The sequence below is a fragment of the Tachypleus tridentatus genome, chromosome 12 (assembly GCF_004210375.1).
Source record: "Tachypleus tridentatus isolate NWPU-2018 chromosome 12, ASM421037v1, whole genome shotgun sequence".
Taxonomy (NCBI): Eukaryota; Metazoa; Arthropoda; class Merostomata; order Xiphosura; family Limulidae; genus Tachypleus; species Tachypleus tridentatus.
In genome coordinates this window covers 30,847,650-30,869,185 of record NC_134836.1, presented here as the reverse complement: position 1 = coordinate 30,869,185, position 21,536 = coordinate 30,847,650, and the positions used below count along the sequence as shown (strand labels likewise).

The 21,536-nt window shown below is 35.4% G+C and overlaps 1 protein-coding gene across 12 annotated transcripts in view; it reads right to left on the bottom strand.

Moving 5' to 3' along the window:
- Positions 1–13,772: 13,772 nt before the first annotated feature.
- The window catches only part of LOC143235467 (protein phosphatase EYA1-like), an 88,956-nt gene continuing 81,192 nt past the window's right edge, over positions 13,773–21,536 (bottom strand). For all 12 annotated transcript variants that reach the window (XM_076473671.1, XM_076473675.1, XM_076473680.1 and 9 more), the window contains 2 exons: positions 19,192–19,292; positions 13,773–16,325 (listed from right to left, as the gene is read on the bottom strand). In XM_076473671.1, the coding sequence (XP_076329786.1) occupies positions 16,245–16,325; positions 19,192–19,292 (182 nt within the window). In that variant the 3' untranslated portion in view covers positions 13,773–16,244. The remainder of the gene's footprint in view (positions 16,326–19,191; positions 19,293–21,536) is intronic.

Sequence of the window (21,536 nt, the reverse complement as noted above, 5' to 3'; positions counted from 1 at the left end):
TTTGCTAGAAAAGCTGTAACTTGTAATAAAATAAAACTCAAAATTAGCGTGACAGTAAGTTGTAAGATAGTTTTACTTTTAATAGTATTACTAGGCCTTAGGCCTATTCTTTATTAGCGTTTCAATATTTAGGCCTCATCATATACAATATTTTCCTTACATTAAATTAGTAGTAAAAGTAAATAAAAATGAAAAGTAAAATGAGCGCCTTGTATGAAATCTGATTTTCAAACATTAAAAACAACAACATATTTCCTGAAAAAAGGTTTCACTGAACCTTTAGTAACAAAATCAGGTAAGGAGACGACTTTTCAAATTGGGTGTTTAAGTTGCTGTGTAGACAACATAACATAGATCAGTTACAATTCGGTTTAGTATCGAATGTTAATATGCTCGTGCACTTAACGTGTTGACAAATATCTTATAAATGGTCTCGGATAGTGCAACAAGAAAATTCTTAAGGGAAAAATGGTATATAAAGGGGAGAAATAATTGCCGGTTTTTAAAGTGAATTAAATTTTAGTATTTGCTTTTACAGTGATTCTGTCTTTTATTGCGAAAAGGTATTTCAAGTTATCCAGCTTGTTGCCACTTTAAGTAATAAATCCATATCATGACCAGTTGAATATTACATTCACAAATTGCGTATTAATTTGATCTTTAATCATAATTTAATTTAAAATCAAATATACATCTCATTTCTTTAAATGTGTTGTTCTCACTTAGTAGTTGTAGGTCTCTTTCCAGTCTGTTTGGTGCTACTATAGCTTGTGGTCTATATAGATACTATCATTTTCACCGTTTTAACTTTCGTTTTATTTACAATTGGCGCCATTTATTACAAATTACGCTTTTAAACTAATAAAATAAAAAATACCATTACATAATGTTTTGGGATAAACATAATCGGAATGAAATAAATTCCAACAATCAAATATAGCACAATTGTAACCTATATATGAAGTATCCTTTTGGAACATGCAAATTATTATTTGCTGAAGAAAAATGTGGATAGATAAAAATTATTTAGCAAAAATTAAGTTTTAGTAAATCATTAAAACGGTGGTGATGATAGTATCTGTGTACGCTACAGTAACACTGTTTATTTTTTAGCATCCAATAATAGTTTTTATTAATTTTAATTCAGTTCCAGTTGTAATATTGAAATTGTACTTAAAATTTAATTGACTCTTTTTCATGTTTGCAAAAGTCTGTTTAATCTTTTAGTTCCAAATAAGTACTTTTTTATTTCACCACTCAAAAGAATATATGATATATTTAATGTGTTATTAAATTGAAAATGCTTAACTTTATTCAAATTATATAAATATGTCTACACTTAAATTATATCGTTATATTTAAGAGTAAAAAACTGGGAAGAATTAATATATTATTAAGTCAGGGGGTTTGGTGGTTTGTATACTCGACTCGCAATCTGCAAGTGGAGGGATAGAAACCTATCATCAAACATTCTCGCTCTTTTAACGTGGGGAGCATTATAAATCTTGCTTTATGAATACCTGAATGTTTTTTATTGTAAGGATTGCTGCCAGTATCAAAGTATGGCTGCAGCTTTCCTGAAGTGGAAATAGAATTCCCCTTGAAAATGACTTGCTTGTGCCTTTGACTGTATATGACATATCATAGAAGAGTTTATGAATATCCATTTACTGGCCTTATGTATTTAGTCAGTGTTAAAAATGGAGTATATCGACGTAAAAAGCGGAGACAAAGTAAATAATAACACTGGTGTATAGGCTGAATTGTCAATTTCATCTCAATTCTTCAGGAAGTATCTATTTTTTTAGGCTTTCGCAGTTGTTGTGTTGCACCACTTTCCGTTAGTAGGACATTACCAAATTGTAATTACACCCACTTATTTTACTGAAGACGCCTGTGTAGGCTATTATGGTAATGGTGCACATCTCTGAAGCAATCTGTCAAAGGCTAGTTGTGTAAGTGATGATATGTAGAAGTTGAAGCCTAATGTTTATGTAAGTATGTAATATCAATTATATTTTGGGTAGGCATAACATAGATGTATGAAACTCTACACAAAGTCATTCATAACAGAGGGATCACACCACTCTTGCAGAAAATGTTTTGTAAGTGTTGGTTGGCAAAAGTTCAGTTGAATCAAACTGAGAAGCAAGTAAGCGAGTGAAAACACTGAGGAGAATGAAATTCATAAACAGCGCAAGTGGCGTAACAAATGCAAGTTTTGTTTGATTTTGAAGGAATACTTTCTACCTGAAATTGAAATATTCTCCAAGAACGGCTGGTATGGGTATTAACACTTTTATTGATAAGGCTTGTTTGTTTGTTTCTGAATTTCGCACAAAGCTACTCGAGGGCTATCTCTGCTCGCCGTCCCTAATTTAGCAGTGTAAGACTAGAGGGAAGGCCGCTTGTCATCACCACCCACCGCCAACTCTTGGGCTACTCTTTTACCAACGAATAGTGAGATTGACCGTCACATTATAACGCCCCCACGGTTGAAAGGGTGAGGATGTTTGGCGCAACGGGGATGCGAACCAGCGATCATTAGATTACGAGTCGCACACCTTAACACGCTTGGCCATGCCAGGCCTTATTCATAAGGAGAGAACAACGTTTCGACCTTCCTACGTTGATGGCGTAAATATGGATGATCCCATGTCAGTAGTTCTACCCAACATTTTTATGACACACTGAACCTCAAGCGGTCAACTCAGCCTTACACTTGTTTGGAATTTCGCACAAAGCTACTCGAGGGCTATCTGTGCTAGTCGTCCCTAATTTAGCAGTGTAAGACTAGAGGAAAGGCAGCTAGTCATCACCACCCACCGCCAACTCTTGGGCTACTCTTTTACCAACGAATAGTGGGATTGACCGTCACATTATACGCCCCCACGGCTGGGATGCGAGCATGTTTAGTGCGACGCGGGCGCGAACCCGCGACCCTCGGATTACTAGTCGCATGCCATGCCAGGCCCAGCCTTACACCCACCACTATACTGGTACAAGTATGTTGATGATACAATTGCTGGATTCATATCTACAGAACACACATTTAGTCTTTTCAATCACTTTAACTCGGTACACCCCAACATTAAGTTCACCTGTGAACAGGAAAAACGTACCAAATAGCATTTCTTAATCTCAAAATCACTAGAACTGATACAAAATTCAAAACAGAAATCCACAGAAAAATCACCCATACATCCCATGGGACTCAGCACGTGAAACAAAACAAAACTCAACATATTAAGAAACCAAATAAACAGCCACAAAGCTATGGTCACCCGATAAAATTAACGATGAAATCAACAAAATAAAACAACACTTTATCAACATCAACAAATTTCCTCAAAAAATCGTAGGAAAAAATTATACGGCCACACCTAGACCAACAATGAACAAACAACAATAAATCCTAGGATACAACAAACTACAAAACCTTATGCTGCTGCATACCATATGTTCCCGACATCAGCGAAAAAATAACCAACATTTGGAAAACTTATAACAAATCATAACTTTCCAGTGAACACCAAATTTATTCAAAAACCAGGTACAAAACTAAAGCCCATACTATGTAAAAATTAAACTAACAAAAACAACACCAACATAATTTGTAAAATACAACGCAACAACTGCTACGACTTCAATATTGGAGAAAGAAGCAGAAAAAGGAAACTAGATTCAAAGAACAAAAAATAAAACAAAAACACCTTCATACGTTTTTGAACACTGCAAATCTATAAACACAACATAACCATAGAAAACACCCAGATATTAAGTAGAGAAACAAATATAAACAAACACAAAAGAAACCTTACTTATAAAGCAACTAAACCCAAAATTAAACCAATATAAAGGAACACCTTTATACCTATACTGATTAAAAACCTAACATCCAACTGCAACGCCCCCTACAATACCGTACTCATTTATACTCTCGTCCTTGAGACTTGTGTCCGGCAATCGTCACTAGCAAACTCTCTTTGTTAACGTGAAGATGACCTAGGAAGGTCGAAGTGTTGTTCTCCATTTATCAATAAAAGTGTTAATACCCATTCCAGCCGTTCTGAGATACATTTTTATTTCAAGTGGGTTTCTCGTCATCAAAGATTCTCTAAGAATCCAATTTTTGAGTGTTCATTAATAGTGGAAGATCAGTCATAGCATATGAAAATGCAGACTGTGCTTCAGTGATGGAGATGACGAGAAAAATCTTTCTGTGAGATGTAGAAATTCTCCATTGTATAACTTGTATCTAAAAAAGATAGAGACGGAAGCAAAATGATGATGCTATCAAGCTTTATTGTTGGAGTAATTAGGCCATTGTCTGAACGCTGTGATCTAAAGTCGACCACTTCTGTAGGTAACTTTATTGTAGTTTCACATCATTTCTTTTCTACTGAATTTGAGCTTTGTTGGTTCAGTAACCAGACGATTGTGGAGAGAATACGACACATTACAAGATAGTTGTGGATCACCGTCATGCTTATAACAACCTTAGTTACAGGTAATTTAGGTGAAGCTTGAGACCTAAGGATGTCTGCATTAATCAATATATCACAAGTCTTATGGATTATGTTTAACAGGCAGGTTAGACATGAGTACATGCAAACCTGCAGACAAGGAGCTTGACAAATATTTTATTTTTATTTTTCACTTTTTGGTCCTGATGGCACATTCCAGGAAGAAATATTTTGGATATAAACCCCTACAACCAACCCACGATTTTGATCAAGTTCATCAAACCAGTTAGAATTCCTTTTAACTTTGGATCCTGGTTTTCCTAATTGAAATTGAACTTGAACACATTCTATTGACCTGTCTTACTTTTCTGATTTTCGAAGCCTTAGAATCTACTAGGAAATCGTGAATGGAGTCAAAGATTTTTGACGTTTACATGTGTTTGAAATTAGGGTTAACATCTTTATAGTTTGTATGTATATATATATATTATAACCATAATTTTTAAAGCCAAAACAAAACATTAAAATTAAAGCAAAATATGCTGCATTTTTTAACAAAGACCAAGGTTCAAGCTACAACGTGGAATTATAAAATGTATCCTAGGTTTTGGAGGTGACTGCAGAAGTAGGGCCCACATTACTCGAAGAAATAAGGAACGAAAACGAGATGTGATTACTCGAAAAATGAAGAAATGCGAAGTACAAGTAATTCGAAACGTGTCTGGTTGGATTTTAATGAGTAAACCTCTATTAAAAGGTATCTTTGGTAATAACATGGACTCTTTGCTTTCCATCTGTCTGAAGAGAAAAAAGGAATAGGTGAAACTGTCTCACATTTTTTTATAATGAATAGGAAACAGAAAACTTAAAAATCGTAAAAGTTTTAGATCAACGTTTGTTCTCAGGACCGAAAATGAAAACAAAACCTTAAATCACTAAAATAATAAATGTATTTCAGCCGTGAAAATAATAATGCGTAATAAATAAATCAGATCTAGTGCTTAAATGATTTTATTTGAAATTGTTAAGTGACTTAAAACTATCTTTTAAGATTGTTATGTTCAATGTTAAGTCTGTACCAATTAAACAAGAGAGAAGTTTACAAAAACGTTCGAGTAAAAGAAATGAGAGTAAAACATAGATTTTTCTCCATATTTTTTCTAAGAAAATATTTAAGACTTTGGTAGGAAAAATGAAATCTTCAGATTTGGCAGTGACATATGTTTAGATTTCAGTGAAGATTTACTGACGTAACGTAATCTGGTTTGAATTTCGCGCAAAGCTATTGAAGGCTACTTGCGATAGTCGTCCCTAATTTAGCAGTGTAAGACTAGAGGGAAGGTAGCTAGTCATAGATGTGTATAAAAATGTTCTGACAGATAAAAGAAACTAACCCAAGTCCACTTAAATTCCAACATTAATGGAATAAACCGTTATGAAGATAGATGTGTCTGAGGAACACATTAGACATATAATGTTTTATGAGTTTAAAAAGGGCAATAGTGTAGCAGAAACTACACGAATACACGAAACATTCAAGGTGTTTATGGTACGGAGTCTCAATAAAGGAAAATGTTGAAGGTGGTTTCAGAAGTTCAGATCAGGTGACTACAGCTTAAATAATACGTTACGTTCAGATCGTCCTGTTGAGTTTAATAATGACTTGTTGCTGGCTGCACTTGATGAAGATTGTGCTGTAACAGTTGAAGAACTAACACAGAAGCTTAATTCAACCCATTCAACAGTTCACTCTCATCTACAACAGCTTGGAAATGTGTCAAAACATGGAAAATGGGTCTCCACATGATTTGACAGAAGCCTACCTAAGAGCAAGAGTGGGCATTTGCACTCTCGTGAACGTAAGTCACCTATTTTGGACAGGTTAGCGACTAGAGATGAAAAAACAGCTAAGACAGTGACTACGGCGACATTCTGAGTTTTCGATTGCTTACTAACATGCCTTGCCCAGCAAGGCCAGGTGGTTAAGGCATTTGACTCATAATCTGAGGTCGCGGATTCGAAACCTCGTCACACCAAACATGCTCTCCATTTCAGTCGTGGGGCGTTATAAAGTTATGGTCAGTCCCACTATTCGTTGTTAAAAGAGTAGCCCAAGAGTTGGCGGTGGGTGGTGATGACTAGCTGCCTAGTCTTACACTGCTAAATTAGGGACGGCTAGCGCAGATAGCCCTTGCGTAGCTTTGCGCGAAATTCAAAAGAAACCAAACCAATTAACATGCCACACACTGAAGTGAGTGTACATAAGGAACTATTTCAAAAAAGTAGAAAGAGGTGAAGAAGGCCAACATGAATGATTCAGTGCGTAAGCCATCGAGGCATTGCTAATTTTAAAACAGAGTTCAAGGGTGTGCGTATAGACATATAGTTTACAAATAGTAAAAAGGCTATGTTTTTGTACATGTTATTAGTTTTACGTCTCGTCAAAGGAAATCAATTTATTGAAAATGGTCCACAGAAGGGCTACTAGGATGATTCCGAGATGGTAAGGTTATTTTATAACGATAACTTTTTTCTCTTAAATTCTATTTAACTTTAATCTGTTGTTCATCATTGTACTTTTAAGATTATTAGTTTAGAATATGTACAACGGAGTAATCCAAATCTTGTTAGCTGGCCAAGATATTACCTGGGCTACAGTCGAAAATATACTTAACTGTAAGGGGAATTCAACCAATGAACAATTCATTATAATATTTAAGAGTGGATCAGTAAGAAAAGTGTATTTTATTTGCTATACTGATGGCTAGATTGATGTTTAGTTTCGCTCTAATCACATTATTATTTTTTATTTTCTGTTGAGAAAAGGAAAACAATTGGTTTCTTGTTATCTATCTTTTAAGTTGTATATTGACATTCACCACCATAAAGCATTAGATAAATAAAATACTTAAGCAATCCCACATTTTATATCTAACTCGTCGAACTGCTTTGAGCTTTATAAAAGAATATTGTTAAAGGCAGTTACTGATTCATAACAATCACCTTACAAACCACTAAATCGCACTACTAACGACTGACTGTTCGAATTTCTTTCAATTTTAAGCTTTGCATGAATACAACGACAGGTATTAACACATTTAAAAAATAATCAATTTGTGGAACAGCTAGTACACTAAGACTATTACAGATTCACAGATTTTTACTTTTACATGTAACATGTTACTTTCAGTGTTCAGAAATCGCCAAAAGGTACTAGATTCCTTTTTTTGCTCTAGGTGTACGGTTTGATGTATTGATTTAGTGAAATCCTGGTTCAGAGTGTATGGTTTGATGTATTATGGTTAGATAAGAAACTGTTTACTTGACATGTTATTAAACATATTGAAAATAATAGATAAGTATATAAGATAATAAACAAGAATAGAATATAAGGTCCTAGTGTAACAGTTATGACTAATGTGGAGCCTGGGTTCGGTGGAAAAATGTTTTTGTTTTTATTCTTCGTTGAAAGTTTCACAATATATGTAAAATAAAAATAGAAAGTACCATGTTTATGATTCACCTACACGGCTTTAACTTGTCTTCAAATAATCCAAAGAAATGTATGATGACTTAATACCATATACAAACGACCATAAAACACCAAAATTTGTAACTTACCTTTACATGCACACTCAACCATTACCTTTTTCAGGAATACTCCACTAAACCACATACTGTAATTGATAAAAGCTGTAAAGTTAAACATTCAGTGTCAAATTAAAGAGAAAAACAATATTAAAATATATTTTGTAGCCCAATGTGCACTACCAAAATTAACAGGTGAATAATGTTCTTTAAAACTTTTATTGCAAAAAACGATTTTTCTTGTTTGTTTTTGAATTTCGCACAAAGCTACTCGAGGGATATCTGTACTAGCCGTCCCTAATTTAGCAGTGTAAGACTAGAGGGAAGGCAGCTAGTCATCACCACCCACCACCAACTCTTGGGCTACTCTTTTACCAACGAATAGTGGGATTGACCGTCATATTATAACGCCCCCACGGCTGAAAGGGCAAGCATGTTTGGCGCGATGGGGATGCGAACCCGTGACCCTCAGATTACGAATCGCACGCCTTAACACGCTTGGCCATGCCGGGCCCACGATTTTTCTGTCAAACGTGTTTAGAAGTTGAGCAAGATTTGGTGTTTTACGGCACAAAGCAACTAGGCTATCTGCGCCAAACACCCGGTAAAAAGTTAAAATTAAAGTAAAATTAATAAAAGGAATTAAGGTAAAACAAAACAAAGCTTAAAAAACAGGAATAGCATTAAAACCAATTTTTACATCTAGTCTACAGCAGTAAGATAAACACTACAGTAACACAAGTTGTAAAGAACTTTCTGTAGCATAATTGTAATTACCATAACTCGCCAGGAAGACTAACAAGTAAGTTCAAAAACAACCGTAAGTCACCTGGAGTTGGTCTTTCCAGTCCTGGTTCCGAGTTATTTGACGTTATGGTCATTTTCAGAAAGTAGAGTAATAAAAGTTTTAAAAGACTTGTAGCAAAATTTTAATTATAACTCGCCAGAATGACTAACAGCGTTTGACACCTGAAGTTGGTCTTTCCAGTCCTGGTTTCAAGTTATTTGACGTTATGATCATTTTCTAATTTCAAATCGAACTTGGTGTAATTTGATTTTTAAAAGGGAATCCTATTAAAAAAGGTTCTAATGTATAAATTAAATAGATTAATGGCCTTTAAAAAACTAAAAACATTTCCAAGGAGGACAATGTCATCATCATTACCAATAACGTTATGGACAAACTTTGAAACAAAACACGTTTAAAATGGTGCCGTCCTTGAGAATCATAACGGCGGCAAGACAGTAAAATGTAACCTGAGTGTTACACAGAGAGCACATTGGTGTATCAGTCCCAGTTAAAAGAAAACAATGAGTTACAAAACTCTGACCAATGCGTAGTCTAGTTAAAACAATTTCTTCTTTCCAATCCTTATGGTAGCAAGACCGCCAAAGTCCAATTGAGGGTTTTATTTGGAAAAGCTTGTTTTTACGTTGCTCACTTCAAGTCGACTGCCAATTGGCACGGAGCCTAGCCTTGAATACAGGACCATATTCCATGTATGGAACAGGCACAGCAATGATAGTGCTACAGCAAATAGATTTGGCTGCGGTGTCGGCGAGTTCATTCCCGCAAATACCATTGTGGTCTGGTATCCAGAAAAACTGGATATAATTAGATGTTAAAGAGAAATGGGCCAGTCGGTTTTGAATATCGGCGAGAACATGGTGTGAACTAACATGAAGCAATTCCAGGGCCAGTAGAGAACTAAGCAAGTCAGTATAAATAGTGCAATTTGAGTACTGCTTAGCTTCTATGTGATCCAGGACAAAAGAAATAGTGTACAGTTCAGCAGTGAACACAGAAGCTGTAGAGGGGATTCTGTGTGCAATCACTGAACCACAACAAACCATGGCAGAGGCCACACAGTCACCTGATTTCGAACCATCTATATAAATAGGAATGGAAGGATGGTTCGAAAGATGTTCAGCAAATAATAGACAGTATTTCCAATCAGGAGTGTCTGCTTTTCTCAGATGACTTAAAGATAGGTCACATTTGGGGACAGTAAGAAGTCATGGTGGGATGGGCTGATCAGAGGATACAACAATGTTATCCAAGGACAGACCCAATTTATCTAACTGAGCCTGGATACGAAGGCCAAAAGAAGCAATGGCAAATCGTCCGTTTTAAAAAAGTATGGCCGACTGAAGAAGGAAAACACAACCCCAGGTGGGATGCTTTGGTAAGGAAGTTTCGAAGCATAAAGACAGTTGCAAATGGCAGAGGTGCAAAAAAGGTTTATGAGACTATGTATAAGCTCTGAAGTGGGGAAATGTGGAAAGCCCCAGTGCAGAGCCAAAGTCCTTGATGATGAACAGGGTCCATCATCTTTAAAGCCGAGGTCCTGCCAGAGCTATAGACAAGTGATCCATAGTCGAGCATGATATATTTTTAGCATAAAACATCAATCCGCTCCCCAAATGGAAGAAGAGAGGACATGAAGGATGTTCAGTGCTCTTGTGCATTTGACCCGTAGCTGCTTGATGTGTGGTATAAAGGTCAGCTTATGGTCAAAGATAAGCCCTAAGAACTTTGTCTCAGGGACCACAACTTCATGATCTGGAGTTCAGAATCAGGGTGAGTACCCCATTGGTGGCAAAAGTGCATGGAAACGGTTTTAGAGAGAGAGAAATTAAAGCCGTTTGCTGTGGTCCACTTCAGTAAACGATTGAGGGCAGTCTGCAGCTGCTGCTCAGTATACCTTACGTTCGAAGACTGACATGAAATGTGAAAGTCGTCGACATAGAGCCCGTTTGCAACATTAAGAGGGAGTTGTTCGGCGATGGCATTAATCTTTATACTTAAAAGTGTGACACTCAAAACACAGCCTTGAGGGACTCCAAGTTCCTATAGAAAAGAACGGAAAAGTGTCGAACCCACACAAACTTGGAATCGTCTGTCCATTAATGGCCACAAAACGCATATATACGGTTGTCTCTCAAAATGCCATACATCCATGTTGTATCATAAGCCTTCTCAGTGTCAGAGAATATTGATACAAGATGTTGTCATTTGAGAAAGGCTTCTCTGATTGACATTTGAAGTTAAATCAGGTGGTCCATGGTGGAGCACTATTGTCGGAACCCCCACTGGGTGGGATAGAGTAGGTTGTTTGATTCCAGGAACCAAACAAGACCAGCATTAACCATCCTCTCTGAGGTCTTACAGAGACAGCTCATCAAATCAATTGGACGGTAGTTTGAAGGAATGTTGGAATCCTTCCCAGGCTTAGAAAGGTACGACAATACTCTTGTGCTAGGCATCAGGAAAAATATTTTCCTGCCAGATCCAGTTAAAACAATCAGAAGAATAGCATGAGATAGATGATGCAGCATTTCATAGTGTACATCATCAGGTCCGACCAATGTATTGTCAGACTGATGAAGGGCCAGGTTGATTTCTACCACAGTGAAAGGATGATTATAGTCATAGAGACGATCAGCTCGAAAGAAAAGAGGTGATGACTAAAAAGGAGTAGGAAGAAGCAGAAGTGCTAGATCCCTAGCAAAAGGTTTCACCTAGAGTATTGGAAATGCTCTGCGTATCAGCTACTTCCTGGCCTTCGGACAGCAAGATCGAGAGGGGGACAAAATTATATTGCCCCTGACCTTTCGAATCTTGTCCCATGTGACTTTGGAACTGGTGGTAGAAGATATGTTGGTTGTAAACTTAATCCAATATTCCTTCTGGCTTTCACGTCTTACCCACCGAGCATGAGCACTGGCTGCTGGAAAGTGATGTGGTGCGAGGGTATGGGATACCTACAAAACGTATCCCAGTGTCATGCTGACACTAGAAACATCTGAGGTGGTTTGGAATGTATAGCCATACCCTGAAATTAAGATAACCTGCTTTGATGGTGGCAGGTGGACGTGGTGATGTAAATGTCAGAATGAGGACATTGGTTAGCATCATAATTCCATCCTTATGAGTGGAGATATGCCTCACTGCAGAAACTTCTTGGGTGGAGAAACAATTGAGAATCTCTTGCTCAGGATTTTCTTCAAATCTTTGTCAACAATAACTTCTCGTGATGAATTCAAAGTAGCATGAGGTGTAACCTCAACAGGTATATCTCCAATCGCCTTTGAATGCAAGAGGAGTTCACTGTGTTGAGATGTAGATGTTTCCACCAGTATATCACCATAGTGAAGTTTCTTTACTGACTTTGGAGAGCCAGCATGTCCCTCTAGTCCCTTCTGAATGAAAAAGAGAGACATCTGCTCTAAAGGTTTGTCTGAAAGGGAATGTAATGTAAGAAAATGAGGTTCAACAGGTGTTACAGATGTTGAAGATTGCTGATCAGAATCTTCAAGATGTGGTTGTTCACCTGTGTATTGTTTTTTCACTATTTTATTTAAGTTTTTATTTGGAGGAACCATAATAAAAAAAAAAAAAAAGAATATTTCAGTGCCCACTGACCCCACCCATCGTGGAGCCCTTTCGAGGGGTGCACTATAATGCCAAACAGAGACACTGCAGGATTGCCAGGGTTTCTTGAGCACAAAACCCAAACACCAGCATTAGTTACAATGTCCACAACACCTGTTGAGAACATCCAACACTGGTACTTGGTTGACCCTGCCCAAGTGGGCCAGCCGATTGATAGAAAGGGGGCCACCCCAAGGCTGCCCATCTACAGGAATTTAAGGCCAAAGTGGTGTGTTAGGGTTAGACCCATCAACCACCAGAATCCTCTCCTCCTCCACTGGTCACCATGCATGGCAAACATGTGGATGAATGTTTAGATCTCAGAAAAGGTAAACTGAAAGAACAGAACCTTCCTGGGAGGTCTCCTCACCACGTACAGGAATCCACAATACCAGTTTTTTAATGAAAATGAAACTTACTGCATCTAAATTAAAAGCACCTGTTTTGTGGACCCAACTGCATGTAGCAAATATATTTGAAACAAACAAAAAAAGGTTGAGAAACAAGTGATATTTAATAGTACACTTATGTAATAATGTGTGTTTTCACTTGATATGTGTACACATGCAAGTGACAGTATTTTAGGAAACAAAGGGTTTCTAGCATACTCATATAACAATCTATATAAACAAGGTTTGCGGTATACTCCTGCAGCAGTTTACATAAACAGAATACGTAGCACATTTGTGTAGTATTGTTTATGTACACTTAAGAGCTATGACACAAACGTGTGACAATGTTTGCATACAGTTGTATATTATAAATCATATCACACTCGTGTAGCAGTGTTTATAAATACCTAATATTTACAATGCACTCTTATGGCATGCACATGTAAATTTGCATATACACGTGGCAGTGCTTCACTATTTCTTGTTCTGAAATTGAGAAAAAAAGAATAATTTCTCGGCAGTTGAAAGTTTGACCAGGAACAAAAAGTATTCAGTTTGAGAACACAGCGATAACCCTAACAAGTTTATTGACTGGAAATAGTATTATTTTGACTTTTCACTATCTTGTTTTAATTCAAGTTTTGTATATAAAAATATAAGAGAAAGCAGAAGCTCCCTGTCTGTGAATGATGTTTTAAAGATTTACATAATAACAAGGAATGTTAAAAATTTGTAAAGTAAACATGACAGATAATCAATTCAGATTTAAACCTGAAGAATGGTTCAGGATAACACCAGAGGGTTTTGAACAAAGTTCACAAACATTATTGTATCTGTATTGTGTTATTATATGGTATAACCACGACTGCAAAACACATTCTAGACACATTCTTTGGAAGACCATTTAATTGTTCATACTCAAATATATAGTTAAAGCATGATTCACAGATTTTACCATTACTTATTTTTTGTGTGACCTATAATATCCCTCCCTTGATATTATAATCAATCATTAAACCACAGAATTATTTTAATTTCCAATATTTATCTGACAGATCCTTATTTTCATTAATGTAAACAAATAATGACCTTATCTCCAGAATGTAGATTTTATATCAATATTTCATTATTACAGCTTTGTTACAAACTATTCATATACCACAAATTTACTAATTCAGTTGAAATGTCATCAGTTACTCAAACATGGATTAACACGTGTAAATGGGTTAGGCCATTTTATAAATAATATAAACCATTCTTGATTTCGATTTGTTGAAAAAAACAAACAATGATAAAGAACAATGTGTAAATCAGCAAGTGAACTACTAATATTCAATATCAGTGTTTAATTAATTGAAGATGGTACCTCTGTTTAGTTTCAACTTGTAGGTAATTAATATGAAGCTGTAACAGTGAAATATTGAACCAATAGATATTTTCTGGAGATACAGGTCATTATTTTATTCATGCTAACAAAAATGTTTAATAATAAATTACAGTTTGCACTAAATAAAGTTAAGAATATTTTTTATTACAAGTTACAGCTTTCATAGTGTGAAATAATACATTTTAAAACAGATATGGCATTTTGACAAATCACTGGTGCAATAACTTCCATGTAAATTGGTTTTAAAGGTAAAGCAAGATTTTACCATTAAAAGCTGTATACTTGAAAATGATCGCACAAGTGACTGAAACATCATGCTTGTTTTACAATATATTCTTCCTACCTTTAAAAACTGTAACTTGTAATAAAATAATTCATATAATTAGTAAATAACCTCAAAATGAAACTATTAATTGAAAAAAATAAAAATAATAATTACAGACCTTCATTTTCACTACTTATTGTTAATGTTGAAGTCAACCTACACAAAATGTTCTACACTTTAAAAAACAATATTAAAGTTGAAACAGCTAATGCATATTGTGATTTTACCTGTTAGCTTAAAATTTATAAACAAAAAAATCAACAACATTATATTATTGACAAGCCAGAAATATCAAATAGTACATCTGTTATATATATTGAAAGCAAGTTAAGTTGGTCTCTCACCCAATGAATATCTAAAGGAAACCCAGCAGTCTCAGTGAAAATGGTAAATTTATCCAACTTAAAGCTATATGTGATTTTCAACACAGATTAACACGTAAACAGAAGTGACAACCATATAAGAAATTTGGTTTAAATGGAAAAAGGTCAGCCCTAAAAATATGTAATGTATAATATAAGGTAACTAAAAAAACAAAAAAGAAGCCACAGCTGTCTTTTGAAGTTATTATTTGTTTTACCCTACGTTTTGATACGGCCGATTCTTTTATGATACCACATACTTGCAAAAACAAATGCATTGAAGAGATGTGATATACACAAACTTAGTTTGCCTCTCAGATAAATGATCAAAGCAGCAGTATTTGTTTCTATTTTTTCATACAGTTTGACCTCCATCAAAATATTATTTTTTATAACTTCATCACAAACATTTCCCACTCCCAAATAAATCATCAAAGCTACATTGTTTTCTATAATTTTCACACAGTTAATACAGCAATAACACTTAATAATTTTACATGAAATTTGTATACAAATATATCATTAAAGCTATATCTTTTTTTTACAAGTTTATCTCAAACTTTACTCCTTCCTAATAAATGAGTAAAGATATAGTTTTTTCACATAGTTTATTACCAGATAAATCATTGAAACTACTGATTTTTAATAATTTCTTCAAATTTTCCCATACGTGTCAGAAATATCTTTAAAGATGAAAGAGGTATTAGGTAATTTCCCTTCTTCATATTAACTGAATGTGACTGAGACTAACTTATTTTACCAATGTTTGGTCATCCTGAGATTCAAGAACAAAATACACAATTTCCTGTAAAATTAAGGTGGATTTAAATTTTTACTTTTTCCTAAGGTGGAATTATGAGATTGTAAGACCAATGGTTTCTTATTGTCTGTAATGTTATGTTACTTCCAGTGAAATACATGTTACTTAATTTCTCCTCATTCTAATATCAAATGATGTCCACTAAGAAATATAATACATAACATTTTTCTACAGGGATTTGAGTATCTAGGAATATATCATAATTGAATGTATTAGTAAGTAAAATTTTTCAGATAATTTTCCATTCTTATATTCTCCCCAAACACAACATCATGATACATTTATTGTTAAAATAACAAACACAATATCTTCTAAATGTACCACATCATATTTTTCACTGAATCCAGGCTGTTTGTTTCCAGCACAAACAGAAATCCAAGTCCTTTTATGGCTTCTGCTTGAAAAAGGTAGTAAATCAATAAAATATCCCAATACTGTATGGTTTACTAATGTCACATGGAGAACACATTTAGAGATGTCCAACATTTAAAGCATGATGCAATGCTGCAAGGTCAGAGTGGCTACTCACTCTCCAAAATGGAAAATTCATCTGAAAAAAAACAACCACAAAAATGCTGTTAATTGTAATAAAACCTTGTCATATGCAACAAAAACCTGTCACCTGCATCAAAACCTTGTGAAATGTGTCAAAATCTGTCACTTGCAAAAAAACTTTCACAACTGTGCCAAAAAATGCCACCTACAAAAATATCCTGACTTCTGTCACAAATTCAACTTATCAAAAACAACCTATCAGAATGCTTGGTTTTAATACAAACATTTATAATACAAACTAGTTATTTTTAAAGTTATTACTGATTTGTAAATTCACCTTTTCATTGATAACTTGTCTAGTTTAGTGTTGTCTTTCCTAACTGAAATAAAACTAAAGGTGAAAAAAAATTTAGACACACCCTTAAGTGCTCTACTTTTACAGCATCCTCAATTATAAGTGAATAGTGAAACTTGGAATGCTGAACTAGGTGATGTAGTTGAGTATGTTGAACTAAATATTATAATTGATTGCACTGAACTAAACATCATAATTGATTGTTCTCAACTAACTGTTAATACTAATTATGCTGAATTAAATGCTATAAATGACCATTTGAACTGTACTGTGGATATTGAACTAAATGTAATAATGTTATGTTATTGAGAGATATTACTGAATGGTAAATTTGTACAGATTATAGAAAAATAGTTGAGACAATTTTGTAAATGTTGTTAAATCTTTCATTAAGACCTTGCAGGAACTGTTTACCACACTTGCTGGTATTATATTTTTTATTTAATAGTAATAGTAATTGAGTATAACATTTGAGGTTGTAAAACTAGTTAATAAAAAAAATAGTTGAGGTGGAGTTGCACCTCCCAGGACATGAGGAGAAAAATTAATTTAATAAATAATATCAGTATCATAATTAAAAACAAGGAAGAAGAATTAGGAAACTACTTACAAACATCAAGTTTCTGCAAATAAAACAAGATGTATTAAAAAAACATTAAGGGCAGCATATTGCAATTATATGACTGTTTGTCTGTTATAGCAACATGAACCTCATGATATTTCTGCATTTACAGCCTATTGTTAACAGCAAAGGTATCCATCAGTGTATTACTATTATTATAATATATACACTGCTCAAAAAAGTTAAAAGGAACAAGTACATATTTCACTATATTTTAGTCATAACTAATTTTATATATGAAAAACATATCCTTTCGTCTTCAAGTGTATTTGTTTAAGCTTGCAAGTGAAGTTTGAAGCAACTCAAACAAAACTCACCTCACTCAAGGAGAATACAACTCAAGGTACCCTATATAAAGCTGTTACATGAAACTATACATTCCTCATTAATTTTTGAAACAAACACCAACACGGATCTTTTGTGGCTCATTTTGTCACTGCGTATCTTCGTCTTGTGTACCTATGCAGTGAGGCACCATCTGATTGAGAACGAGGTGGCCAGAGCAGTCCATATTCTGGAGAATGGCCAGACCCAAAGGAAGGTGGCACAGCATGTCGGTGTGTCACCAAGCATCATCAGTCAATTTTGCAATGCTACCAGGAGACAAACTTTTATGGCAGGAGACTAGGCCAAGGCCATCTTCACTGCACAACAACCAGAGAGGATCACTACATCATGACTACCGCTCTGCGGGACAGGTTAGCTATGGCTCAGTCACTGAGAAATGACTTTCAGCATTCCACTGGAACCAGTGTGTTGACCCAAACAGTTCACAATCATCTGCATGAAGGATGCCTTAGGGGCAGTCGGCCTGCAAGAGGCATTATTCTGACAGTGCAACACTGTGCAGCCAGGTTGGAGTTTGCTCATCAGCACCTGGACTGGGAACTTCGTCAATGGGCCACTGTGCTATGGATAGACGAGAGCAGATTCACTGTGTCTCGTGATGATGGACGTGTGAGAGTGTGGAGATGCTGAGGACAGCAATTTTCCATCTATAACATTCTGCAATTTGACACTTATGGAAGAAGTTCTGTAAGGGTCTACATAGGCATATGCTTGGGTGGCCGTACAGATTTACTCATATTCAACAGGGGTGCTCTGAATGCATGACAATATAGAGACAAAATTCTGGAACCAATTGTGAGACTTTTTGCCAGTGCTGTCGGTGATGGGTTCATTTTCATGCAGGTTAACGCACGAGCCCATGTCGCCAGACTGTGTATGGACTTCCTTGACGAGGAAGGAATAGAGACTTTTGAGTGGCCCACCAGATCTCCAGATTTAAATCTGATTGAACATTGTTGGGATATGTTGTCAAGGCATGTTAGTAAATGCCAGCACCCTCCTCAGAATGTATAGGAACTTTGACAAGCCCTGGTAGATAAGTGGGTGGTCATACCCCAAGATAACATTGGTAGACTGATTTGAAGTGTGCCAAATCAGTGTCAGGAATGTGTCACATCCCAAAGTCATTAGATATTAAATGTTTCAAACATTTCTTGAATAAATGCATGTAAACTGTTCAAAGTATTGTTTCATATGGGATGTCAGTTTTGGTAATATTGGTCATTTTCAAAAATTTTATTTCTCCATGTTTTATCATTCATCACATGTTAAAATATGGATACAAGTGGAACTGAAATGAGGTAAATTACCTAAAAGAATAAAAATATTATCATATTTGGAACACTGAGATAAATTATATAAGAAAACGTACTTGTTCCTTTAATTTTCTTGAGCAGTTTATATACAAGTGTACAAACAGTGTATTAGACAGCTTTATATTCTGCATATTGGATTTTCATATGACTGGATAGCTTGCTTTAGGCATAAATTTATATTAACTTAATACAAAGTAACTTTTTATACTTTTACAAAATTTCTTCTATTTGCAGCTATTAGATTTTCTACAGTAACTATTCTCTTAACTACCTTACTAACCTGTTTGGCTGCTGTTTCTTCATCCCTACCATCTCCTACAACAACATAAGTACATTTTCTTCCAAACCTTGAGTTAATTCTCTCAAAGCAACTTTCTTTTCCTTTAAAAAAGAAAAAAAAAAAAAGAATGAATTTTAAACAACAGTTTATTATCATAAATTAAAGTAAAATACAATATGTTGAACACAACATTTGAGAAGTAGGTTTTGGTTTCTATAAATATACAATGATTTAATAAAAGGATTTTTTCTTTTATAGAAACAGTGATTTAGCATATAGCTTTCCTTTTATACAAACATGCAGTGATCTAATATATAACATCTGTTTTATAAAAAACAAACACCTGGTGATTAAATGTACAACTTTCCTTTTATACAAACACACAGTGATCTAATATATAACATCCATTTTATAAAAGCAAACACCTGTATACAGCTTTCCCTTTAAATAAACACATAGTGATTATGTAGGTAGATTTTACTTTATACAAACACAGAGTGATTTAGTAGACACCAATACTTTTACACAAAAACACTATGATTTGGAAGATACCTTTCCTTTTATACAAATACTTGGTGATTTAGTATATAGCGCTTTCCTTTTATACAAATAGGATGTAATTTAGCAGGTAGATTTCCTTTTATTCAAACACAGAGTGATTTCTTAGATACCTTTCCTTTTATTTCAATACCTGGTGGTTTAGTATCTAGCTTTCCTTCTGTACAAACATCCAGTGATTTCTTCTCAAGATGGATTCCTGTACATGGTGAAGGGACCTTCCATTGAAGGTTCTGAACTTTCAGTTTACCTCCTCTGGGATCTGAATGTTCTCCCACATGTTTGCTGTGCTTGGTGACCTGTGAAAGGGAGGAGAGAATCCTGGTGATTGAGGGGTTCAACCCTGACACACCACTTTGGCCTTGAATTAATGTAGATGGGTGGCCCCCCTCAGGGTCAGTTGGATAGTTCACTTGGGCTAGGGTCAACTGAATACCACTGTTGGATGTTCTCAACAGGTATTGTGAACATTGTATCTGATGCTGGTGTTTGTCATGAAACCCTGGCATTGCTGCAATGCCCTTGTTTGGTGTTGCAGTGCATTCCCTTGTGGGGTTCCATGGTAGGTGGGGATAATGGGCACTGAAATGTATTGTCTTTAGTATGGATACCCCAATCAATGAAAAAACACAACATAAAACAATAATTGGTAAATGGCCACGTACGAATGACTTTGTTTGACAATCACAATCACAGTTGGATTCTGTACCTAGATTTCTCATTTTGCATTCATTATCTCAGAAATCCTTAGGGCAAATGTCTCCCTTTTCCATTCAAAAGGGATTAAAGGGCTTGCTGGCTCCCCAGTCATTAAAGAAGTTACACTCTAGAGACATTTTGGTGGAAACATCTTCACAATAATACACTAAGCTAAGAGGAGTTATTGTTGAGAGGGATTTGAAGAACATTCTCCAGTCGTGATTCTCAGTGGTTTTTCCAGTCAAGGCATTTCTGCAGTGTGTTGAATCTCCACTCATATAGACAGAATTATGCTGCCTACTAATGTTCTGATTTTGGGGTTTACATCACCATGTCCACCTGTCACCATCGAGACAGGTTATCTGAATTATAAGGTATGGCCATATATTTCCAACCCTATCAGATGTTTCCAGTGTCAGTGGTTCAGTCACTCAAAGATATTATGTTGTGGTTCTTTAACATGTGCTCATTGTGGTGGTATAGACTATGATGCCTACAAGTGTGAACTGAAACCACACTGTGTTAACTGCAGTGGTTCACACACATCTTACTTTCATTCTTGCTCTAAATGGGTGGAGGAGAAAGAGGTACAATGTTTGAAAACTGTTAACAATATTTCTTATCCAGAAGCTTATATGTTATTGACCCCACCCCATCTTAGACATATGTTGTTGCACTCCATTCCACTGGTACAGTGGGAGTGCAGACAGATGTCTCTCTATGCTTCTGACAGAGTTGTTTTCCAACCACGTGAAGAGTTTTTTGCCCTCCAAGGTTGAGAGAGACTTGCCTACTTGGCTCAGTGCAGAATTCATAGAGGTTAAAAGACTTTTTTCTAATAAAAAAAAATGATGTTGTAATAAATCAAAGGTTTTCCACCCAAATAAAAATGGCCACATCAATACAGTGGAATTGTTGAAGTTTCCACTCAAATATAGATGACATTAAGGATTTGATTCATTCTTATCATCCTATGTTTGTGTCTCCTTACAGGAAATATTTCTGAAACCTGCCAAAGAAGTTACCTTTCAGAAGTTTTCTTTGTACAGAAATGACAGGTTTGTGATGGATGAGTACATGGATGGGTG